Source organism: Dicentrarchus labrax, unplaced genomic scaffold, assembly GCF_905237075.1.
Source record: "Dicentrarchus labrax unplaced genomic scaffold, dlabrax2021, whole genome shotgun sequence".
Lineage (NCBI taxonomy): Eukaryota > Metazoa > Chordata > Actinopteri > Moronidae > Dicentrarchus > Dicentrarchus labrax.
In genome coordinates this window covers 20,592,437-20,619,785 of record NW_026136708.1, presented here as the reverse complement: position 1 = coordinate 20,619,785, position 27,349 = coordinate 20,592,437, and the positions used below count along the sequence as shown (strand labels likewise).

At 38.7% G+C, this 27,349-nt stretch overlaps 1 protein-coding gene across 1 annotated transcript in view; it reads right to left on the bottom strand.

Moving 5' to 3' along the window:
• The window catches only part of clvs2 (clavesin 2), a 37,938-nt gene extending 11,019 nt beyond the window's left edge, over positions 1-26,919 (bottom strand). Inside the window, exons 1-3 of the mRNA XM_051408948.1 lie at positions 26,004-26,919; positions 22,770-22,944; positions 346-456 (exon numbers count right to left, since the gene is read on the bottom strand). Coding sequence (XP_051264908.1) covers positions 346-456; positions 22,770-22,944; positions 26,004-26,392 — 675 coding nt within the window. The 5' untranslated portion in view covers positions 26,393-26,919. The remainder of the gene's footprint in view (positions 1-345; positions 457-22,769; positions 22,945-26,003) is intronic.
• Between the last annotated feature and the right edge of the window lie 430 nt (positions 26,920-27,349).

Here is a 27,349-nt window from a genome sequence, read left to right as displayed (position 1 = left end):
TAATCAGCTGAAAGCCTTAAACCTGCATTAAATGATTTTATTGGCCACTTTTTTGGGCCATTTAAGGGAATCATGTGTTTCTGGCCACCTGATGAATGTAAATCCAGTATTCACTCTCATTTTCTCCTTTTAGCTCTGTTGTGATCTCCACCAGCTCCTGAGGGAAATATCTGTTAAGTTCTGGGCTGCTATGTGCTATAAATACCACAGAGCTGAGAGGAATTGCTCACTACTATGCTCATTACTATGAGCAACCCCTCTCACATTAAACATAGTAATGTAATCCATTATTTATTTAGAAATATAGGTAATAGCTGCTTTAATGTAATATCTTCTGGCCCTTACCCTCTTCCTGGTCTTGTCTTTGAGGAAGGGTCGTATCACGGTGTAGAGAGCGTGGATGTACCAGGGCTGGTTCACAAAGTGGATTCCTCCAAATCTGGCAGGAAAACTGTCCTGTTGGATAAAGAAACACAGCAAAACAGGTAAATACAGGCAAATGAGGGTAATCCCATCCTGCTGATCCATGTTTTGTGTCTTTTATTGTCTCGTAAAGCCTCCATAAAACTTTCCTAATGTCATGTACACTATTTCCTTCTAAGTTTCAGGAGCTATTTTCTTACTTACCTGCCACCCATTTATCGTTCATCCCTACTATTTAACAGACAACATTGGGAGATACTGTCGTTGGAAGCTCAATGTTGTAAATAATGCATTCTAACCAGTGGATAGAGAGACTTAATGACAGGTGAGATTCAATACACTCAGATTCATTATCTCTCTTTGTTTTATAACAAATAACAAAGAGCGAGTCTTCTTTGAGTTCCAGCAAAGGAAAAATTACCTCTTTGACTTTCCTGTCTCTTTTCATTCGATTAGTTTTGTAAATGGGCTCTAATCTCATCGTCAGTAGGAAATGGTCCGGTCTATTTTAGAGTCACTGCAGCCCAATGCCTGAGGAAAATGAGTCCTTGTTCATACAGGTTAGTATGTGGAGTCTGGGCCTGACACGGTATTTCCTAGAATGCTCGACAGAATTATGATAATTACACTCAACTGTGTAATTGTATGTGTGTGTGTGTATGTGTATGTGTATGTGTATGTGTATGTGCATGTGTATGTGTATGTGTATGTGTATGTGTGTGAGTGTGTGTGTGAATCATAATTTGACTGTGGTCCAGCAGTATGGTGAAATTATATTCTGACATAACAGAGCTGGCTGCTGAGAACGGCTCGAGGCAGACATTTATATAAAAACTGTTAGCAGTGTGGGAGAGACAGAGACAGTGAGAGTCTCTGAGGTCAGGCCAGGTTTGTAAGTTAGGTTTGACCGATATGAATCACAAAGGTGAAAGTCGCCGCCAGTTGTTTTGTTCCTCTAGCAGGGATGTCGGCGACCACACTGTCCACTTTGGTCCAGAGATCTATGGCCATATTTATAAGATATCTTATTGTGACTATTTACAATCCCAAGAGGATTTTATTGACCCTGAACTTGCAACTAGGGCCTCCAGGACCATCAGGCCACAATTTCCACATGTTAAAGCAATGTTTTTTTTGTCTCATGCACATCTGACAAAACAGACAAAACACAGCTGTTCACACATGTAGGCTGTATAGTGGCACATATACATGTTTAACCTCCTAGTTAAACATGTATACTTCATGTCTAGGTTCTTTCAAGTTATGCATGTAACTACACTACGTGATTGTTTATTGTGCTGAGTGCACAGCTGCAATATGCCTGAACACATTAGGTGCACCATTTCTATTTTGGAGACACAGTCAGTTGTAATTGTAGTGACCACTCTCAGGTCAAAAGGTCAACTTAGTGCACTTAAAGGCTGGTTAGCCATGAAATTTATAGATGTTTTCCTATGGCCTGGAACCCAACAGACTGTAGTGACCTGTGACTTTTCCTTCATTACCAGGATTTAGTCCATGAGTTGTACACAACATATTAAAGACCTGAATGTTTTGGCAAACATCCTTCTTCAGGATTTCTACCAGTTTGAACAGAAAATAAAGTATAATAAGATCATTTCACACACCAATTTTTACATATTGATGCCCCCCTGCATCTTTCCTGAAGGAATAACACGGTGTGTTTATATTTTATTTATTTCTATGTTTTTTATGTTTATTAGGTAGAATATATATACTGATTTATATATTTTAAAACAAAGTAAACAACAAATAAAATGAACATAAGCACACATAAAAAAAATCTTAGTTATACAAAACAACGAGAAAAACACACCTCCCTTGAGTAAGTAAAAAACAGGAAATGGTTTGTCCTCAGATTTAATTTTTGAAATCAAATTTTCACTCAGATTTTTGTAATATTGATTTTTTTCTTTATTGAATTTAAACCCTACTGATTTTGACAACTTATTGACCTCATGTGTTGCTCCAATTAGTCCAAATTGTCCACAGATGAGGTTAATTGTTTTTTTTAATGATTTCTCCTGAAAAATATTGATTTGTACATGAAAGCCAAGAATCCAGCTAAAGATGCACATTAGTGCACAATACTGACTATTAGCAGGTTTCCAAATGATCAGTAATAAAGAAGCTTATTTCTGTTAAACCGCGGTCAGCCAGCCTCCCCCCCCAGCAGTCAGATCCCTCTGACTCTGAACCTCTGGCCTGCCCTCTGCTCTGACAGACATTCTCACTTTGATGAAGGGACCTGCTGCATTATACATGACACACTGGAAAGGGAATATGAGCTGCAGGGCCTCTGCTGCAATGAAGGGACTAAAGGAAGAGAAGGAACAGGAGCTAAAGGTTTGATCTACTCTCACCCGAGTGATGTCTGAGGGAGAATAATACAAGGTAAAGGACATCCAAAGATGTTCAGGAGCAGGAAGGTTGGAGGGGAGAGGAATCACTTAATATTAACTTACCACAACATTGTTTTGTTGTCTTATTACAGCACAGATGAAAAAGGGCAGGTTTCCCTGAGGGACACCAGTGATAAGAGGACTGAAGAATGATTTAGAAGACCATTAATACTTTTTAGATTCACCAGTGTTTTCCTCCAACAAAAATCTACTCACAAGGCTTGGAGCGTGTGCAGTAAGCGAGGGCATCAATAAGCCTCACTCAGTTTCAGTATCGGAGTCTACTGCAGATATCGAAGTCAATATGTTTTCTCCCGCACTGTGAGGAGCAGATAAATCCTCCTGAAGGACTAATCAATCCATGGTTTCTTAGTATGACTCATCTTTACTAAAACACCACAAAACCTAGAGTTAGTCTAATAATCCTTTCTGTAAGTGATACAAAACAAAACCAAAAACATGAAATAGAATATTGATTGGTCAACTAAACATGAAAGAAATGAATTAACCTCTTGAATAATGAATTGATCTCACATTTACTGGTGTATCCAGCTTTCATTCAGCTTCCAACGAACCTTTTAGAGCTGCAACTACTAACATTTATTTTCATGAATAATTAATCTGCTGGTTATTTTCTCTACAATTTCATTAAGGGTCTAATGAGTAAAATGTTAGAAAATAGTGAAAACTCTCTGAACCAGCTTTCTAAATGCCAATGCGATGGCTTAAACATAATCAGACAATTAACAGAGCTTTTATATTATAAATATATAAACATGCCTGTGACTTTTAGCAATTTATTGCTAAAATTTGGTCTATTTTTGTGAAAACAGTCTTGATGTGTTAGTCTCATTAAATTATTGTTTTAGATTTATTTTCATAGTTTTAGACACCTCCTTGGTCGTTTTAAGGTGCCATTTGGGTTATTTCTTGGATGAAATATTTAATCTTTTGAAAATGTGCATATACAATTTTATGATCGTATGAGCATTTCTATTTAATTCTGATTTGTAGCAGATTTTATGTTATTTGTCACTCTTGTGAACAAAAAGAGCTCTAAAATCATTAAAACACAGAAAATTGCAACAGCAAAAAATAAACAGAGGGATATAATTTGGCAAGAAAGCTAATAAGGGAGTTTTAATACAGTTCTGACGGTGTTCAAAATAACTTCTAGAAGGGCTAGTTGGTAAATAAACAGCTCAAATATTCAGTAAATAAAACCAGATCCAGAAACTATTACTCAAAACCACTTCAGCATTTTCTTTGATGTTCGTCAACCGGAGGCAAATGTCGACTCTAAACAAATGAGCGACTGTGGGGATTTATTTTTGGACTCTTGCTGCAGGTCACAGCTGAGCGTGTTCAGTTACAGCGAAAGGTTGAAGAGAATTAAAGGTGACAGAAGATGGAGAAAAGTCCGTCAAACACCAACGGGACAACATGTGGAACCGAGGAGGCATTTTTAAAAACACGATCACGTCACTTACAGATATATTTAGTATCTCCCTCTGAAACCCTCCTGCATCTCTCACCTCCCCCCTCCTGGGAGCCTGTGGCTTCACTGAAAAGGATAAACACATTAGGAATGATTTCACTGCGCCCACCTCCTGCTTTGTAAAACGAAGCAATCCAGCAGATTTTCCTCTAAATCTGACCTGGAGCCACAACGTGTAAAATGCAGCGAAGAAGCTGCCAATCTCGTTGGTAATGGTCTTTTTTTCTTTTACAGTAATAGCACTAATGACTCAAAATTTATCTTTTCAGTCTCTTAAAGGGATGTCAAAGGGAAAAGGGAATCTGCTTATCTTTTGACTTTAAAATCTTTAAAATTAGAACAGCTTTTACTCTGAGTGTGGGAACCGTAGTTTCACTTCTAATGTCTTGGGGTGAAAATGATCATTTAATGATAAAAATGTTCAGACTAAAAGACCAGGTGCCACACTCTTTCCACTGATGAGACATAAGTATTTCTATATGATTTATATTCATGTTTTTCTCATCGACAGTGTATATAATGGACAGAGCTCCTGGGTCTGTGAAGTGAAGCCAACGCTGAAGTGTCTTAAAACTGCATTCTATGTAATGGCCAGCAGGGGAAGATCCACATGCTGCAGTAACGCATCGATAGCATGCAGTCTAATGGAGAAATGAGTTGATTTCTCACTTGATTTATGAGTTCAGTAAACAGTTTCCCAATGAGTTTATGGTCTCAGTCGCTAGTTTCAAGTCTTCTTCGAAACAGCATGATGTTAATAAATAGACAATTAAGCAGGGTATGCTTTAGGGCGTTGCCATGTGACTGACTCCGTGAGTCCGTGCAGCTCCCTGCATGAAACTCAGATCAAACTGTCAAACAATGCAGTGTTGATCAAATATGAATCAAGATTCTGTCACTGCGTTGCCTATTTCTCACCTAAAATTGTTTCAGAAACATATTAGTAGTGAACTATACAGCTGTAATACAAGATTGCGTGTGACCAGGACAGCTGCCATTGTCTCCTGCTATGGACGAGTCAAAACTGCGAAGGCACCTCAACTCGCAGTACGTCACAGCCGCTGGCTCCAACAAACTGTCATATCGATGACCATAATGCCAAACTCAAGGCTTCAAGACATCACAGTAGGTTCACACTTGTCTTTTCAACAAAATATACATCAAGTTGACACACTGTATACTATCATGTCAAGCACAAAATAAATACTATTAGTACTTTTTGAGTATCTATGCACATTTTTAAAGCAGTATGAGCAGATGTAACTTAATCAGAATGGGTCACTGTGTTAGTGTAGCACTGTGCTGCATTCACATCTTACAGAAGGTACAGTATTTATCAGTCTCTGACTTATTACAAGTGTGATTCCTCTAATCCTGCTAAATAATACAGCACAGTCTGAGAGCCCTCCGTGACTTGAATGCAGCATTGGTGGAGTTTCTCATATGTTGCTGGTGTGCTGCTGTTATAAAAGCCCAGATCCAGAGGGGGCACAGACAGACAGGCTGCCACCAACACTGTGGGTTAAACAGTGTGAGTCAGTTCAAAGGCACACTGACACTTAGCTGTAACGACATGTGACGTGTCAACATCCCCTCGATGGCTGAAGCAAAGAACAGATGAAGTCAGCCAATCCTCAGCAGCCGCAGCTTCTCTACTGTAATGTATGTCGACCAGGATTAAAAGCTGCACTCTGACTACTCAAGCAGTGAGTCCCCCTAAAGGATACTCTCTTTGTCCTCTAACAGATAACCACACACACTACAAGCTTTGCTCTGAGCGTTTTTCACATTTTGATCCCAGTCCTGAGTGGTGGCCTGAATCAGGATCAGTACAGGCTGCAGAGGACAAAATAAAAAGTGTTTTACAACTAAAACTGACTGGTTTATGGCTGGCTTTATTGGAATGGTGTGACATTTTGGGGAAAATGGTTGTACAGTTAATTAGTGAGTTTCAGAGGTGGTGGGCGGATTTGTCTTAACTTTAGACAGAGCCAGGCTAGCTGTTTCCCTCTGTTTTCAGCCTTTGTGCTAAGCTAAGCTAACCAGCTGCTCACTGTGGCTTCATAATTACAGTACCGAGTGCTAGAAAGCTATATCTCAACACTATATATATTTCTTTATTTTGTTGCAGCTGTGATATATTTTGCAGTTAAATATTCAAACCCAAGACACTGTGTTTATTCCAAGGCTGCACCAATATGTACAGAATACTAAAATATTCTAGATATCTTGTGAATAATTTCCCGCAGTATTTTGCTTTCTAGATCAGTGTTTTGCACATGGAGGCACTGATTTATAGATGTAAAGCTCTTTGGCCGATACTAGCTTCTATATAAGATATTTACATGACGTTTAAGCACAGAAATGCCTGATGTGTTTGGCATGTAGAAACAGTCTCTCCCTTATGTAGTTTGTCCATCATCGAGCACTGACAAATGTCCCATCTGTGTGAGACACATTTTCAACAAAAATGTTGTGGTTAATGTTGTGAAAAGGTTGTAGTTTAGTTTTATTTTTCGGAAAAAATCATGTTTTAGGTTAAAATAAGTACATTACGTGATGCAAGTCATCACTGTGGGAACTGTGTAACTCAGGCCTTAACATAAGTCAACGCTGATCTTTGGTTACTTGTGGGACACAAACCGGGCTCCTGGCAACAAACATCAGTATTTGAGAATTTGGGAATGAGAACGGTTGAGGATGTATCTTATTCTTTTAAAACCATAATGCAACATTTATGTTATGTGTTTATGTTAAAATTGAATATTTGCCACTGTATCATTTCAGGATTTTGTTACTATAACAATGGTATTTGAATCAGCATTTAATATCCAGTATCAGTCGGGCTCTGCAAACTGTGGATATAAATTGAATCTGGCAATGGACTTGAGCTCAGATTTCAGTCCTAACAGCTTATTAAAGTGAGGTGAGTCAACTTCTGATGTATATACCAAAATGGAAAAAAAATCTGATTTACACACCCAATCTGACACTGGCAAAGAAAATACCATGGTAATGATTCTAATAACCGAATACACAATTAACGTAATAAAACCAATTAGGCTGTGAACACATTTTCTTGCAACACAAATAAATCAATTAGACTCTGAAATCCATGTCAGGTACAACTGCAGCAGCATGAAGAGGAACAAGAAGACGAAGACCACTGTCAGGATGACAGCAGAGACGACTTTCACAACATGAAGAAGATGGAGTGAGGCTGTCTGCGGTGTGTAAAGTGTTTCTTATGGCCGAACCTGCTGAAGCTGTAACATCAGGTCTTACAGAGATTCAACCTGTGAGTCACCGGCTGCTCATTTATTATTTATTTTATCAAATGGGAGCTGTGACAGCAGCGCGAGGCAGGATGGAGCCAGATGATGGGAACCAGATCTACATCAGCCCCTCAGCAAGCCTTTATCATCCACCCAGTCAGAGATATAGAGGGCGAGACTAGCAGGGGAAATCAGTGAAGACATTTGTGAATTTGACTCCTACATTAGTGAAGGCAACACATACGAGACTCTTAATGTCTGCCTGAAATTATCTCACAAATTGGATTTCAATTTCCATTTCTAGTGTGGTCATTCTGCCTGTCAGAAGAACATAAAGTGCACCGCATGAAACCTGAGGCTGTATTCTAATCTTCATTTTTTTGTGTGTGCAAAAATTCATTAAAGCTGCATTCATCCAACCTGGGGCTAATGTAGCTAACATTTTCCATTCCAGGGATCTCATAGCAACAGCATTATTCATTCATTTTAATCGTGTTTGTGTCCACTTAATAAGTCCACTCTCCTTTGCACTCTTTTTTTGGGTCTCCACCTATCTGTGACAAGTCGTTGCTTGAGTTCTGCTACAGTAGATATTAGCTAGTGAGTTCGCTACCTAGTTGCTAACTTTGTTCATCTGCCATTTGTTGTTGGGTAGGAAGCTTGTGGTAGTCAATATATCAGAACTCGTTTGCAGACAACATCTGGAATCAGGTTTCATGAGAGTAGTGAAACATGCTGTAAAGCACAATCCATTTTGTAATTTTTCCCCCCTGATGTGCGATTTTTTACAAGACCTCAAACCCTGGAAACTGAATCCCACATTTTGATTTAAAAAAAAAAAAGCTGTAACATCCAACATTTCTGTTGGAGAGCGTGCGTCCATCGGCTCCGCTAGCAAGCAGCTGATGTTACAACATCTGACACGCGTCGTCTACCACTCTATATGTGTCGGGGTTGTGGTCATACATCTTCTCTCCACGTCATGCTTTTCCAGTCTTTCTACAGCACATCAGGTTGATGAGCTCCCTCTACTCTGCTCTGCTCCTGTCACTTCCCATCCACAGAAGGACGAGTTAACATGTCCTGCAGTAAAAAGGGGGAAAAAGTGCGTTCGGAAAAAAAGGACGGCATCCATTCGAGTGCTTTTCTTTGTAGGATGTAAAGTGCAGCCCGGAGTGACGACATTGTTTTGCTGCCGGCTTGTTCTTTACAAAAACTACCTTTATGAGAAGACCTCTGTCTGGAGCTAACGCTGAACTTAAAAAAGGGATAAATCAACAGGGAATCTTTACAGTATGTGGCACAAAAGAGAGAGCAGTGCTGCTTCACTGGGTTGAAATTCTCAACCACTCTTCACTTCTGGTCACAGAATCCGGAAACATCTCAAAGACGAACCAGCTTTACTGATTAATTAAACCTTTTAGTTCAAGGGCTAATGCAGCATTAGTTCAACCTTGGACTCTTCTTACATGTTTTATTTATCTCTACTCAACATTCCTCTTCATCCTGCTGTTACTCCATATCCAGCCAATACATTTCCATCTCTTCTATGTCTCTGCCCTCCCGAACCTTTTAACCGATCAGACCTATTCCCTTTTTCTCTATAGTCATGCTAACATGTGCCAGACATTGTTCTCATCTCATAAACTCACCTCCAACATCCTAAATGTAAAACACTGAGATTTATGCCAAAGGTCAGATGCACATAATTAGAACAAATCCAAGCACATAGAGCAGATTACAAGGAAAAGGTCTGTCATCCTCATGTATCCCAAAATAAACTTTTATAATTACATTAAATTCAATTCAATTAAGTAATTAGAGTTTTTGTTACCTTGTGGGTGGTTCCTAACAGTAACTCTCTCTTTTCTGTCTACACCAGAAAACAGCAGGTTTGTCACATAAAAGAGACGGTAAAACACTTATCTGAGGTATCAAAACTAACTTTTCTTTCCTGCTAGAGACTCACACTGAGATGGAAGGTTACAGCAATTAAACTGCAGCCTCTGCAGGTTATTAAAATACTGCCAACTCCACTCAGGAGCTCTGAGGGGGAAGGAAGCAGAGAAATTAGTTTTCTTTCCAACTGAGATGTATTTAAATGCATGTATATATCGTTTTTTATTCCAGTTGCCCGTGGAGTGCTTTAGCCTATCTGAATGGGAGTTTACCAAACTGTGAAGTTCAAATGTCCTTTACTCCAGTGCTTTATGGTATGTTAAGTGGTAATTGAGAAGGTTATGTTTTCGGTTTTGTCTGTTTGCCTGCAGGATATTTCAAAAGGAACGAGTGATAAGCTTTTTTCATTTATTACAGGATTTCTCAACACTGCCAGGTTGCTGCCCTCGTTTGGTGTGTTCCTCCTGTGTGTGTGTGTTTGTGTGGTGCGTTTGACCTGAGAGTCCAGATTGTGGGCTGAAGCTCAACAGATCTTGTCTGCCTGCCAAGTACACAGAGGGAAGCAGAGGGAGAGACATGCAGTGACAGAGGACTGGTATATGGCCGATCCTGCCCGTTTCATCACTGCGTCATGATTCCCGAAGCTTCTGAGCCGAAAAATTATCTTGACTGAATCAAAAAAGTCTCTGAATATTTCAATTAGACCCTTTGTCGACCTACAGTAAGTGACATTTTGCAGACATTTTGACTGTCACAGCAGGTCAAGCACAAGAGGAATTAATAACATTAATGATGGCTGCATTCCACTTAGGGGAGGTCCTGGTATTGGGCTTACCTAGAACTGAGCCACCCTTAATGGTATTAATTCCACAAGTCAAAATGTCTTCTGTGGAAAAGGTTGATTAGGTTTAACATCGGGACATGGTAAACCTTATGAACCTCATTGTTCATTGGCAGGCCACTGTTTTACAGATGTAAGTGGAAACACAGACCTAAATAGAACTTCTGTATGATATGAATTTTTAATATATTGCCCTATAACAGTTATAACTTTATAAAAATGAATAACCCACAACTTACTCTCATACACAACAGTGAGTGACAATTTGTTTCTTACTTAAGCAAAAGAACATTTAAGAAATATCTCTTTGAATACTGAAATATTTTTTAGGTCAGTTTATGGTGATTATTGAACTATTTTAACAAACCACTTTAATATGAACTAGTTTGTTTTGAAATGAAAGCAGTGTTAAAGTTGTTGGCATATCTTTTTCATCTCTTCTGTTTTCCTTCCCATGTTGCAGTTTGCACAATAAAAAATTATATTCTGATTCCTTCATTTATTATATGATTTAATGGGATCATAAAAAGTAATCAAACCCTTTAGTATGTACATGATGAAATTATATTCTATGTACCCCCAACAGTATAAGCCACCATTCTAACCTAACCTACATAGTTAGTCTCCGTCTCCGTCATACAGTTTTTGGTCATACCATTCAGCACTACCCTAATGTTTACTATGTATTTTGTGTGTTTATTTCTTTTAATTCATTTAAGAAAATGATTTCTTAAATTGTTTGTGTTAGGATGAATCTGAGCTTGAACAAACGACCAGTGCTGTTGATCATTTTCGACAAACAAACAACAAACAAGCCGATCTTGAATATTGGCAAACAATATCAGCTGTTGGCAGCTTCTTTTAAAACCTCATATCAGTTATTGAAGCGGGAGAGACGACTGCTGTCTTCTTCCAGCTGCAGTTGAAAGATAAAAGGTGAAAAGGAGACAAGATAAATCAATACTGCTGTGGTTGTTAAGACAAACATGTTCACCAGTCTGTTTATTCACTAAAACATCAGCTCCGTTTCCTGTTTACTGACTATTGTCAGCAGGTAAACAGCGGAAAATCTAATGAAAGCAGGACAACGTCTTATGGAATAAAAAAAAGCAACACACACTTCCTAGATTCCTAAATTCCTTAAAGCCATTTCCTATTAACTGATTTCCTCATTTTAATGCATATAATGAATTTGCTGTCTTAATTATACTGCTTGAGATATAAAAAAGGGCAAATTATAGGGTGCTTAGAAACCTTTTATCATTTATTATACATGATGATGACGAGAAGGAGGAGGATTATAATTCAGTAGATTTGAATTAATGCTCCAAGATATCAGCTTCCTTTTATTAGTGATGAGATATTTTCCAGGGGATTACCTCTGAAGAATTAAAAACCTGCTGCCTGAGAAGAAACAGTAGGTCACAATCTACTTCATGTATTTTCTGCAGACATTGTTGGCACAATTTTCTTTCTCAGGAGTCCCAGTTATTCTGGAGGTGTCTGTACGTTACATAACAATGCTAATGCAGAGTAAATCCCCGGGGAGTTCACTGACTGGAACTGTACTACTGTATATGTTAATGTGGTCTAAATATATCTGTGGATGTTCAGGCTCTGTAAAAAGGACAAATGAGCTTCACCGTTTTACTTCTCAAATAACAACAAGGACAAATTTATACAAATAATGTTAACAGTAAAAATAATTCACTACATCTACAACTGTTATTTTTTCACTGTTGATTACTCTGCTAATTATATTTGTTGATTAATCAATTAAAATATGAAATGTAGATTCAGCGTATAAAATGTCAGAAGAAGACATCTTTGTTTGGATCACTCCAAGACATTAACTGTAAAATGATAGACAACAGAGTAAAGCAGCTACTCTTCAACATTTAAGAAGCTGGAATAGGGCTAAGCTGTGTTTGACAGTTTGGCCTGAGAAATTCATAATCAAAAAATGCTAGTAGATTAATTTAGTGTCAATTAAATAATCAAATATTTTATGAAAGCATAAAAACATGAGGAATTTACAATAGATGAAAGCATAATTGGAAATATGAATTATCCAAATTGCAATAAGAAACTTGTTTAAACTGCAATAACTTGATATATTATAAAGATATTTTGGCCACTTTATATAATAATAATAATAATAATAATAATAATAATAATAATAATAGCACATGAACATAAGAATAATGTAATGTAATAAGGTTTACAATCTCAGTGTAAGCAGGCTAACATTTGTAAATTAGTCCTAAAGACAAAGTGGCGCTAGAGGAAAAGTTAAGGGGTCACCAGGGTCAGTTGAATTCATCCTCTGGGAACCATGAATGTCTGTACAAAATGAACAATCCAACTAATGGCTGTCAAAAATGTCAACCTCATGGTGGATGCTAAAAAAACTAAACACAACACTCACAAGATTAAGACGCACTAAAGAAAGACAGAATGAATACAAAAACAATAAAGGAACTATTTCTTTACTCTGTTTCTGCATTTATTTTCGGCATAGTGATTTTGTCTTTTGTTTTGACCATTACACTATTAATTATACATTACAAATTAACACAACACATAATAAATTTGCAGTATTTCGTGGTGCATTCACTGACTGGCCGAGCAGCCACGTGTGAGCGTCTTGGAAGAAGATGAAGAGTGCGAGATGGAGAAATGTGTTTCTGTCTCCGCACAAACACACACGAACACAGACGCACAACAAAAGGAAGCCCATCTGGAGGAGAGGGCAGAGCAGATAGCGAGGCAGTCCAACATGTTGCTGTGGCAACGTGGCGAGGGTGGGATGTAGCAGGAGGGAGCCGGGAAGGGTGGAGGAAGAAAGAGGAGGAGGAGGAGGAGGAGGAGGAGGGAAGGGTACGGCGAAGCACAGTGTATCATGCACCCAACTCTTAAAGAGGATAATGTCTCTTTAAGATTCAACAAGAGGAAAAGGTGAAAAATAAACAGCAGGAAAGAGATTTTAAAGGTTTTTTTGATGATTCCTGTAACAATGTCTTTTTAATTTTGGACTGTATTGTGTTTCTGTAGTTACTGATTACTGGTAATTAATATTTTCTGTAAATACTGCCGATTCTGTGTGATTGTTGAGTTCATTTTTGCACAAAAAGATTTATCACAGGCTGCAGGTTCTCAGACACTGTTATCATATAAACTGCCCTGGCAATAGTGTCTCTGGTAAACAATGATGGAGTGACTTGAATTGAGACAGAGAGGACAGAGATAAGGGGGAAGGGGAGGATGATGATGTTGTTAAAGAGAGAGGGGGAGGGTAAAGAAAACAAAAGTGAAAGGGGTGGGGAGGCCAGAGGGGACAGAGAGGAGAGGAGGAGGAGAGTTAAACCAAGGACGTCTTAACTTCACCACTTTTTGTACGATATGGATGCCACGTTGAGTCATTTGCAGCGGTTTTAAAAGGAAGGTGACAGCGTGACTAAATCAGTGAGCTTTTTACCCTCTTATTTAACACTTGGATGACACAGTGGAATTGGAGGTCTAAGGAAAGGTCCAGATGTCATAATTCTGAGAGGAAAAGTGTTGAATTAACCCTGAAAATATCGGATTGACATTTTTTAAATCCAATAAACATGAAATATGTTCGGAATACATTTGCAAATTAGGATTAATCTTCCTCGAGCTCATAGTTCTCATTAAGCATATTGCCACAAAGACCACCGATCCACAGCAAAACAAGATAACCGTACTCGACTTGATTAGATTATATAATTTGGACCCAGTCTTGGATATTAGACACAAAGTCATGTGAAGACTAATAATGCGTTTATGTAACTGTGATACCATCAGCTTTGTTTTACATTACAGTGATTTGATTTGGTTTGTAATTATCTAGTTAAGGTTGAACCTCATTATTGTCCTTCTGCAGAAAAACAGAGGAATACAACTCCTATCATCAGCGCAGTAAGAAACCCCACGTGTTCGTCTTTCCCACAAGCATTTGAATGCAACATTAAGAGGTTTGGCCATAAGAAAAACTATCTAATGGACAAAATCCCAGAAGCAAATCACCACCAAAATCTCATCAGCTGATTCCTGCGTCAGGGTCACTTTGAGCCAAACCCTGCTAACAGACAGATGTAAGAATGTTGCTCTAGTTAACGTTAAAATTATTGAGACATTTACAAGAACCCAAACACTGCAGCTTTAAACTAAATTAGACACAAGAAGCTGCAGTGTTGAGTCTACTGGCTGTCAGCAGCTGGACGGCCAGTTAACTGTCAGACATCCAGGACAGCTCATTCATTACTGAGTGGCAGGTCGCTGATCTGAGGTCAGATGGTGTCAGACTGTGACAGATCACCTTAACGAGGTGATACACATCTCTGACCTCAAGACACAAGACATCTATACAAAACAGAAGGCAGAAGTCCACCTCCCGCATGTTCAAACACCTTACAGTAATAAAAACTCTTCAGACATGACCTAAAAGTGTCAGTTACGAAAGAGAAGCTCATCCCTGTAGATGTAAAACCATCCATTTCACATGGAAATATATTCTCTTGATTAATAGATGTTTTTTATTCTTTTAATTGGCGTTTTAATGTTTCTATGCTCTTTGTTAATATTTTTAATGCATTATGTACAGCACGTTGCATTGCCTTTATGTATGAAATTTGCAATATAACTAAACTCACATTGCCTTACAACTTGCTTTATGTTGTACAAAGTTTAATGAACTCTAAGCTTGTAAAGAATAAACTTCCAGTCCAATGCAGTGGTTGTCATAAGGAAAGCAAAAATATGAAAAAACCTTAAGAAGAAACTTTCTTTAGTTGCACAGTTGAGAGTAATTTTTCTTCTGGTCGTTGAGGTTGGCTGATTTAAAAATATTCAGGCAGAAAAATGATTGTGTGAGCTTTGTGGTTTGTGTGAAGTGGAAACTTTTTTTGTATTGTACAAATTATGATGATTTATGAGAGTTAATGTTCCATGAAATGATTCGACAGGACCCTGAAATATTGCGGTGTGATTGGAATGGCTGTTTAATTTCAATGTGTTTAAGTTTGCTGGATGTTTTCAGTGCTACACAGTAAATGTTTTTGACAGTGATTTATGAATTTTGTTGCAGACAGTGATGATCTGAAGATAGGACCGTGAAAGATGCTTAAATTGTTTTATTTTTCTTTCTATTTTTGGACTTTCTCTGTTAAATATACGCTGCACTTGTAAACCCATGTCACCGGGCATAGTTATATCCATAACACAATAATGAAAATGTCCTTCAGCTTTTATAAAAAGAGTAATACAACCTTTTCACTTTGAAATATTTACTGTGTAATGCTGAGGTGTGTTTTTCTTTTCTTTGCTTTGATAATCTAAAAGCAGTGTCAATTACATTGATTTCTTTTGCAATTAGTAACATAATCAATTGATTGTTCCATAAATAGTCCATTGGAAAATGTAATCTAATCTGAATACTTTTGGATTACTTCAGAATCAATCATTAAAACTATTTCACTATATACTAAAAAATGGACGCAGCCACAAACATTTCCACAACTATTATTTTGCTCTTTAAAGATTTTAAATGTAAATAAAATATTTTTTACACATTTACAGTTCTTCTTCTTCTGTTATTATTTATTAATGTTTCTGTCTAAAAAACATTGTCGTTGTTTGCATGGTTGTCACCTGTCCATTGGCAACCCCATGATGCCTTGGACTGAGTCTGTTGACCAGTCAGAAGCTGTGTGGGAATGCATTGCACAATGGAATGAACATGAGAGTTACCCCATACCCCTATGAAGATCTAATAGACACCAGAGGGTTAATAGATCATCGGTTATCATTAAAAAAACTTTTTAAAGACGTAATCAAAAATGTAATCAAATAATCCTAAATACACATTTTCAAATTTAATCTGGGGTGATTATAGTTACTTGTTTTTTGTAATGTGATTACATAATCCCCAATCAGTTACTGACCAACACTTTGTTGGAGTAAACTGTTTTTTTAATGTAAAAGCTGCAACAAATTTTTGCCAGATAATATTTCAATCGCATTTTCTCGTACATTACTTTGAATCCCTTTTTGAAAACATTTTTCAAACTTGTTTTGAAAGGAACAACCCAAAAGAGTGTTTTGCAGACTTGTAACTTTAATCCTTCTGTAATAATGTAATCCTGGAGGATTATGACTGGATGGGTTTGTATCCCATCCTGCAAACTGTCTCACCTCCTTAATATAATCTCTTTTATGAGAGCATAAAGAAATGCAAGTGGGAAAGTGCTTTACCCACAACTGGGAAAATGGAGAATGCACTGTGCTGACTGTGTCTAAGAGCAATAAGCCAACAAACCTCCAGACAATAGCACAAACAATCAGGCAGTACATTAAGGGCAAGATGATAGAGAGGGTCAACTTAAGGACACAAAGCCATGTTGAGTAGGCTACCAATTCTGAATTTGTCCCTCAGCGACCATTAGATTTTCACTCTGTCTCACTATTTTCTGATATAAATCAAAGTAAGACAGGAATCACTGTTTTTCCTTCCAAGCAATGCAGCAAAAATATACCAATGTAAGCCAATGTTAGTTGGTTTGTCCAACACTTTGCAGAGTTTGTCCAGAGCAGAATACTATATCTTGAGAACCATGAATATAGATATTCATGATACTTAGAGGATTATTCTTGAAACTGGGCAGACACCATGGATTAAATATGATGTTAGTATCGAAATTGGTCACCCATTGTCTAATTTGAACTAATTTAATCAAATTTTCACAAAATCACATGAGAATCCATCTTGCAAAACCTCAACCTAGAATCTAGGGGGCGCTAGGTATGACGCAGCAAGAACACTGCTGGTTAAACAACAAAGGCAGCTCCCATAGAGGTTAGCATAGTTATATCAGAACTGGATTTCTTAATTGAAAGAAGAGCAAAGAACAGCACAAACAAACAGACATCATATTGTCTGCATCCTCCAGCCATTTCTGCAGCCAAAGGTTGACTCCATGTGCTTTTCCTCCACCTTCACAATCCAGCCAAAATCTAGATTAGTTATCAGTCAACAAGATTTATCATGAAATGTGCCAAAAACATTCACGTTCCTCAGAGGATGAACCCTTTCCATTTCCAAGTGCTTTCCTCCAGCGTCACACTCACACTAAAATGTCCTTTTTGTACACAAAACAACTCTTGTTCTAATGCACATATTGGCATGCCATCATGCTGATAAACCCTTCAGGGTAAATGTAACAGTTTTAGCATCATTACTGTTGAGGCTCCAAGAGAATAACTGTCAGTATGTTGTTTATTCTCTTTCACAGTTGCAGATTGTGCGGCGTTAAGACACTAAACCACAACATCAGCGGTTCAAATCCAACCAGCGACCTTTGTTGCGTGCTCTTCCCCGTCTCTCTCTTTCCTGTCTGCCTCTACAAAATAATCATGAGAAAAACTAAACAAACAAACAAACTGTTGCATATTCGGGGGTGTAATAACCACTGAACCCTCTCGGGGCCGCCAGCAGAGATCCAAACTAACAATCTTTCCTCTGCTGTGATCTGTACAGCATACTGTGAAACAAATTTGGATCCCAAGGCATGCGGCCTACATGCTATTTGTATTTGCTCAAAACTAACATTGTCAGGGTTGCCATGACAAAAAGTAAATCACAACTGAGGCAGTTTGAGAAGCATTAACATGGAGGACGAGACAAAAGAAAGGCAAGCGGATGAGTCAGTACAGGCAAAACTAAAAGATGAATCGAAAAACCAAAAAGGATTTTAACTTCTTATATTGCAAAAAGAAGGGCAATTTAAGTTTATATTATCTTATTTTAGGACATTAAGGTCTGATTTTCCTTCACGGAGGATAAATAATACTGTCAAGCACAATTTGAATTAGATTATTAAACTTATTTCAAGGTAACTCATCTTGATTTGTCACAGTTATACATTCAATCTCCCTTTTTTAGCTGATAAGAAAGAAGTGAAAAGTGGATTGAATGGTTGTCACACTAAAATCCAAAATAAGGATATTAAGAATTATGCCAATCTTAATAAAACTTTAAGACAAAAACTAAAACTTATGTTTGATGTAGCTGAACTTAATATTCTGGGGCAATATGAACAAAATGTGATGAGTTGTTTTTTCTCTAGATAATAAGCAGAACAATATTTTGCATTTTTGTAGGTTTTTTATTTTTTTGCGGTGCAATTTCTAGATATTTGTCACATGGCTGTCAGTTCATATAGACATCAGATAATCCAGCAATAAGTGTCATGACAAATCTGTGGAAACAAAGAGAAACAAGGACAGCCACAGCAGATATAAAGTTGCTGATGCACACAGAAGTTAACTGAAGGATGTGTTCAGTGTAAATCAGCCATCAAACTACATCATACCCTCGTGCAGGAGAAACTCTGGCCTGCAGATGAATCTGACTCAGCTGCTCTTAAACACTTACTGGTGTTCAGATTCTTAACCAGACTTGCTCAGACTGAAGTGACTCATTGTGACCGTTTTAAAATATTTAGATCTCAGTTCATGTGTGGAAATGACTCAGCTCTACTATTCTCACATACTGTACAGAAACATAAATGTTGAATGTCGTGCAGTTTATTTATTGCTTTATTGAACAGGGATGATACAGATTAAGATGGTTACTTAGGGACTTAGGGAGAAGAAGTGCAACAAATATCCTGTATGTACCTAATTTTAAGCCCCAAACCTGTGTTAGGCTTTTATATTCAGGTAAAAAAAGAAAACAAAACATATTTTTATATCTTTATGACTGATGTATTCCCATTGTGTCACCTGCTTTTCTTGCTATTGCTAAACGATGAACTAGTCCACATATTTCAATCCCATTAAACAAAGTCCATCCCCTTATAAGAATCAATTTAAGTTTTAAACCTAGTTACAATTATAATTTGAGAGCTACTGTGATCTATTTACTAAGATCTGGGTAAATGGGGAAATTTCAAGAAGATGGTGCCTTTAAAGGCCTCCTGACAATACCAAAGGAACGTACTAAATGGGAACTTACGTTTCACACAATTCATTAAGCCCCCAACAGGCATTACAGGATTATAAGGCAATTATTGTAATGTCCAAAAAATAGGATCTACGTCCTTCCTTCAAAATGCAAAAATATTAATCAGAAGCCACAATGAACTACAAAAAAAAAAAAAAAAGCCCAAAATATCAAACACACTGGATGTAGAACTGGGAATTGGTAATATGGCCTTGTGTTGATTTCCAGTCCTCTGCTCAATTGTTATGGTCCTCAAATGTCACGGAATTCCTTTTCACTTCACATGAATGAAGTACAACCATTAAAAGGAGCTAATGCCTTTCCTCATCTCAATAGGAGGCCAGGATCCCAAATAACTCCTCTGTCTACCTCTAACAGCTTTTCTATCTTTCCTGTCTTCTCCAGGCCACGCCCCCTTACACCTGTGATCCTGGAGCAACACGTCACATGACCAACTACATAAAAACTATACATGGCAAACAGGTAAAAGCATGGGCAACAAGGACAGAGAACTCCAGAGGATTTCATTACCCTTCCCCTCACACTTCCGTGGCTCTAAGCCCATTGTATCCTACTGAAGATACAAATCTTTAAAAAACAAGTAAAAAATATATAGTTCAAGTTTTAAAAAAAGGCAAAAATAATTTCCTAAAACAGCTTGTCAAATTAGTTTAAAGGATGCTTACTCAAACAGAGAAAATAGTGCATTTGATGCTTAGTGAGCATTACCTATGTGGGATTGTGTCAAAATAAACTACAGTGTGTGTTCATGGTAATAAAGGAACATGTGCCCAAGGGCTTCTGGACAACAACAATATATAATAGCTTTGGAAACAAACAATACTTGTTATTAGATGCATTCATTGTTGTTTTGGTCTCTCCGTTCACAATAAAGAAAATAAAGAACATTACCACCGTTAAATTTATTTTCCCATATTTGCATCCAGAGGAAAATAAGTTTGAATTTATTGCCACATCCTTGATGATTTTTGTAATGTGCTTGTTATGTTTTATTTGTCAAATCAAATCACATCACTCAATTACGCGCCGTTCTTTTGCTTTCTGCACCAAATGATGAGCAGCCATTTGTGTGAGCAGTTGCACAGTTGGGAATGACTCAGGGCTCAGCTAATAGCTCCCATCAATAATTCAGGCCCTAATCTGTGTCTGGAGAGCCGTCAGAAACGTGTTATATATGGACTCGTCACAGTGATGCACTGGTTTGCATCTACAGTTGCTCCCTCCATCTGAAGAAGGAGAAAGATTTTTCCCTTGCCGACGTCCCACCTCAAGTCTGTGCTGACCCTGCAGAAAACTAATGTTTACAGTAAGTGGAAGGAAGTATCAAATCATCCTGCTTGTATAGAAATAGATGTATTTACATATTGCTGCGGCAAGTAGAAGGAGAGGCAATTCAAAAAAACGCAATATGGAACCGTTTTGTGATTCATTATGTAAAAACTAAATTCTCAGTAAATTGTTGTGTCTTTTGTGGACACAATTGATTTTGGACTAAATAAGTAATATGGTTTGATACCCAGCCTACTGTTCTGTTCATCTTCACAATCATAATATACATGTTTGATGTTGGTCCAATTTATAATTAGCATTAATTTTACTAAATCCTGATGTAATTATAATATTTGTCTGTGCTAATGCAAGAAATATGAAATGTAAAGTTAAAGGTTGAGTGTGTGGGATTTAGTGGCAGCTAACGTGATTACAGATGGCAATTGCAAAGGAGAAACTAGATTACATATGCCCCTATATAGAGCCAGGGTATGGTTGGTTTGTCCCTTCTGGGCTACTGTAAAAGCATGTTGGAATCCTAAATGTTACACACCGGACCTTTAAAGATAAAAAACTCACACAAAAAGCTTCTAAATTATAACAGCTTTCTTTTACCCCTCTTTCCTCCTCTTAGTGTGTCAGCTTGAAAACAAAAATACGGAATGTACATTTTGTGTAAAATTTAAAGGAAAGCTTCTTTGACAGTTTGTCATCCATCACAAGCACATCAGATAATCTTTTAGACCACACTGCGTCTTACTCAACACTTCCCTCTGGAAACCCTTCCCCTTAGATTTCACTTTGACTAATGGAGCCCAACGCAAATTGGCAGATGATTCACAAGGCTGTTGAGAAAGCAATAACAACCCCCCACATCCCCTCACACACACACACACACACACACACACACACACAGGCAAGACATTTCCTCTTTGGCTGGGTACCAGAGGACAGCTGTACACTCCGCCTGTGAGCTTTTTCTCCTGTAACTCATTTCAATAATGACGTTAAAGGTGTCCTGATGACCGAGAGCACTAATGCGTGTTTATGTCATGAAAAACTCTCAATACAAATCCAGTGAGCACTGTCACACTCGTCTCCCCTTCCTCCTCCCCAAAACCAAAAAACTGGAATACCAATTCTCATTAAAGAAAGCAAGAACTCACAAACCAAACTGACAACCACTAAAAATCCCTTTTTTTGCATCATCTACCTGCCAAACGAGCCTTGAACAAACCACCTAGCGGTGTGTAATCAAAATGGAAATGTCATTATTCCTTGTATTGCTCTTTATACAAGCTCACGGCTTTAACACGGTGCTTGACTTGTTCTTGAGTGGAACATTTTTGCCTGCAGAGTGGCTGATGGGAAGGGAACTGGAGGTTTGTTCTGCCACTGTCAGAAAATGAAACATAGTCCTTTAGAGTCAACTAAGGTGCAGGATTTTGCTTTTCCCTCAGCTAACATAGCTCCATTGAAGGATTTCTAGATGCCAAGATAATATTGGGAAAATGTGCAGTGTAGAGCTGCGACAAAAATATCAATGAATCTGTCAATTGTGTTATCAATTAATGTACAAATTCTGCAGTCGATAAAATGTCAGAAAGTTTCCAGAGGCCAAGGTGGCGTCTCTTTAGATTGCTTGATTTTTCTGGACAAACTATTTAAAACCCAAATATATTAAATTACAATTAAAACAGAAAACCAAGATCGTAAATTAGTTTCTAAGGATTAATTAAGTAATCAATTACTGTAACTTAGTAATCACTTCAGCTGTAGTGTAATGACAAATTGTAGATATTTGTCTGCATTCACATTATTATTAACCTCCGGGATTATTGTGGTATGTAATTGTCTGATATATAATGGCTGGTAACTATTTTACCAATAAGTCTTTATAGCTTGATGACAAAATAGGTTGTTTGTCATCCAAAAAAGAAACTAAAACTAAAACTACCTTGTAACTGATCACAGTCGTGGTCAAAAAAACAACTTTGACATCCTAGGATATAAACCACAGTTTCCAGGATCAGCACCCAACCGTAAACCAACCATAACAACATCAACAAAGCTTTCTGATAGCGGAGCGTCTTACCTGTAGCCCCTCGATGGCAAGCCGTAGCATGCTGGGAGTCAGTTTGGACGCCTGCTTGAAGGTGAAGTTACTCCAGTCGATGATGAGGATGAAGCCGTTGACCTGCAGCTCCGGGTCTTCTATCATAGATTCCAGCGACAGCAGGATCGCCCTCAGTATGTCCACAAATGTGTATCTGAGAACAGTGTGACAGGATTTTTATTTGCCAGCGAACTGGAGAGAATATTAAACTGAAAACAGAAAACATGACAAAATTTAAATTTATTATGCAACAATGTCCACCAGAGTGCTGAGATGCTTATTACACTGTAAAATGTCCGACACAGCATGCATCAGCTGTCTTAAATATTGATAAACCCAGTATCAGTTGGGCTACAAAAATAGTCAGCAGCTATTTGATATTTGATTCATTGTTTCACTTAACAAAGAAAAATGTTCAAACACTCTCTACAGCTTCTAAAATGAGAGGATTTGCTGCTTTTTCTACATATATTTCCAGTAGGTCGGACAAAACAATTGTTATGAAGACATCAATTTAGGCTAAGAGAAACTGTAATGCAAATTGTTTCACTGATGGACTGAATGAATATTGAATATCTAAAGTTTAATCAGTTGTAAAAAAAATAATCATGAGTTACAGCTGTAGACAAGGATCTTAAATTGTTCTCACAATAAATCTAATCTAAAGAGCTGAAACAGTGTCTCTTAATGGGGTTGACAAGCAGCTGAATTCTCTGATAATCAGTGTAATTTATTCTTCAATTAAAGTCTTTTGAGTAAGGCTGTAGTGTGTCAGCAGATAGTAAAAAAGCTCAAATGTATCAGCTGGACGGTTTTGTTGCATGTTATAATTTCTTTCAGCTGCGACCGTGCGGTTGCTGGTGCTGCTAGTCATGCTGTTTGCTGCCTCGGTGGGTTTTCATCAGCTGATGAACAGTCGTGTTTTTTTTTCTGTTTGCTATTGCCCTCATTATGTTGTTTCCTGCTCTTCATTTCCATCTGATTCTTAACTGAGGAACCTTTTACCTCCCTCTAGAGATAATAATTCTTCTTAGTTTGCTTAATTGGCAGCAAAATGGACCCTTAACAAATGCAAGTCTGCTGCAGCTATACAACATACAATAGAACAGCTCTGCCAGTATTTCTGAAATTTGTCGAATAGAAGAAAAATGATGACTAGAATAACAAGGACAACATCATTTTCACAGATTGATTCGTGTTCAGAGAGGAGAAATTAATCACTAAATGCACATGATCTTATGACTGACTGGAATTATAACTTACAGACTGTCTGCGCCTCCGGGGTTCACTGTTACTTATTACATAATGATTTTGCTGAGCCGAGTGGCGTCTACCGTAGTATGTCTACATTTTCTAGAACAATCATGATACAGCTGGATGGCTCCATTGTGGTCCTATATTTAATCAGACCCAGTAACACTTTATGTGGATATTCTCATGTTTCTGAACTGAATTATGAGGAGAGAAAAGGTCAACATCTCTGTAAAGTCTTGTTACCTGAACACTAACCAGGCCTGGTCCCTCATTAAAGCCAAACAAAGCCATGTCCTGGCCCTTTTTATAACTTCAACCTTAGCCTGGATACTAACCCTGACCCAGTCACTGCAGACTATAAATTCATTTATGAGAGAAAAATACCAGTAACAGTGACCCAGTACTTCATCTTGTATCTCCAGTCAAACAATACAGGAGAAATATGTCTGCAGATTTAGCCCCAATACAACTGGTTTAATCTCATGATACACATGATATTAAATTACAATTTTAGCTCAGTCCTATTCAGACTTTAATTGCAAGTTCACCTGCAATTAGAAGTTAGGAACATGCTGAAGATTATTAACTTAAGTAACTTGTATTCACTCCACTTCATTTTAGAAGGAAAGGCGGAACCCTTCAGTGATTCATATTATCTGACAGCTGTAATTACCAGGTGCTTGGATGTTCACCCTCAACATGATGAGCAACAGTTTGTAATTTTAATCATTGGTTTCCAACATGGTGGTCGAGACCCGGGCACCGAGGGGTCACAAGATAAACCGCAGCGGTCTTGAGATAATTCACAGAGACAAATACATACTTTTGAGTGACTCTGGATACTTTTAACTCCTCAGACCTTTAAACATTGTTCAAATAAAACAATTTAAGCAGGGAAAGTTCCTGACATTATGCAACATGAGACAGGTGGAAAATGATTAATTTTTTATAAGGTAAAAAGGTTTAAACCACTCAAAACAGGAAATCTTAGTGCTAATACTTTTATTGAAATAAAAAGGCAGGGGGTTCATTTGTAAATACATACACTAAAGGACCAAACGTGTGTGGACAACCTGCCATATGTCAGCAAATCTCTGTTCTGGGGCAGTTTTTTCATCATTTGGACGATACTTCTTAGTTTGTGACAGATTTAGGGAAGATCCTTTCTTGTTTTAACAAGATAAGACAACCACGCACAAAGCCAGGTCCATGAAAACAATGGTTTTAACATTGTTAATCTGTTCCATTTGACTGTTGCTCTTTCCGTCTACATTGTACAACATCTATCACACATCTGTTCACTGTGGAAGAGAGATTTCTTTTTGGGGGGGGGGGTTATTAATTATTTATCTGAATTGAGGATTTAAGGACAGTGGATGTAATATGTTTAGATGGTAAAGCCCTTTCAGGCAAATTTTGTTTATTTTGGGCTTTTCCCAGTTTGGTGTGAATGAACCCTGACTGGTCTGCACAGAGCCCGGACCTCGACCCCATCCAACCCCTTTGTGATGAACTGGAACTGTGAGCCAGACCTTATCCAAACATCAGTGTTAGACCTCTAATGCTCTCTTCTAATGCTTTGTCTAAATGGGAGCAAATCCCTGCAGGCAGGTTCCAAAATGCTGGTAGAAAGCCTGAAATTAGAAGATTGGACACCGTTATAGCAGCTTAATGCTCATTGCTGTTATTTTAGGGTTTACACATACTTTTGGCCTTGCAGTGTATTTTCTCCACAACTAATTAAAGAAGAAATATGAGTTAGTTTGTAGTTTCTGTGGTGCTGAATGGACAGCTCCACGAACCAGACTCACACTCAGTTCAAATGGATTTTAAAGCACTGACTCTCCTCTCTTCTCCATGTGTCCTGTCTCTTTTTATGTCTGATCAGATAACCTAAACACAGACTTTACAGCCCCATCAGCACCAGCCCCAACCCCAACCCCTCTGCCTCTTTATTACCTGCTCTGGTCCCAGTTGGCTGCGAACAGGACCAGTATTTTCCTGCCATATCTGTCCAGATTGGAGAGCACGCCGGGGAAACCGTCCTTCAGGGCCTGCTTGATTCCCGGGTCAGTGGCTTTCAGATTCTTGAACATGTCCAGGTTCTGCTGGCGGTACTCAAAGTACTGTGCCAGCAGTCGGAACGCCTCGAAGTGGTTGAATTTCCTCGCTCGGAGGAATCTGAGGATAAACGCGTCGTCTGTCCTGAGGAAACCAATGTCCGGCCGGGTGATGATCATGTCCCGGACCTCCTGGATGTCCTGGTGTAAAGTCTCCGGGTTTTCTTTCAGCTCCACCTTGGCCTTCTCCAGGGTCTCTGGAGAGAGGCCAGCCTGTAAGTGAGTCATCTTTTGCAACAGCTGTCCCTCCACGGGGGACCACACCACACCAGCTTCCAGTGAAACAACAGAAGAAATTGTTACCTCCAGCAACAGGGTGAAGTGTATTAAATGGTCTTTCTTTGTGGGTTTCCTGATCAGAAGCTGACTTCAGATGGAGGCCTGCTGCTCTGTAGACGTAATCCACCCTGAACTGGCACAGACGCTGCTGCTATGATGCTCCTATGATGCATTATCAACATATGGGGCATTCACTTTTACGCACAGAAACATTTCCACCCTCAAGAATTTAACTTAGTTGTGATTTTTCCACCATGTATATCATGACTCAGGTCCTGCAGGCTTTCAGGCGGCACATCCAACCTGCTGATCCGGGCGGCCTGATGAGCTCAGAGCCGACACACAGCCGCTTCCCTCCATGTCAAAGCCTCTCCTCGCTTTCTCTCTCTTTCTGTGGCACAATGACGACGACAGCATCACCGTCTCCCCGGCGTCGCTCGCGGCGGCCAGGCAATGCGGCACGACCCTGCAGCACCTGCTATATCATCATCATCATCATCATCATCATCCCTCCGCCTTCACAACGCATCTCCATCCGCCGACCGACTGATGCTGCTGCTGGTGCTGCTGCTGGTGGTGGTGGCGCCGACCGCTCCGTCACCGTCAATCGAGGCAAATTTGGCCGCTTGTTCCGCGTCTACATCCCCGCCTCAGTCACCACCGCGGTTCATCAGCATCGTCCACAATTTGGGTGCGAATTCAGATCTTAAATTATGTTTCACACAGTTCAAAAAGAGGGGTGGGGGGAGGGGGGGGTATCCAAGCAGCACAGGTGTCCCGCGAGGATTTTTGTTCCCCTCCTGCCACCGGTTTCTGGGTTTCGGAGAGGGGTGGGGTGGGCTGGGCTGGAGGGGGGATTACCGTCTCCGCTCCTCCTGCTGCTGTTGCTGCTGCCGCCGTCTGTTC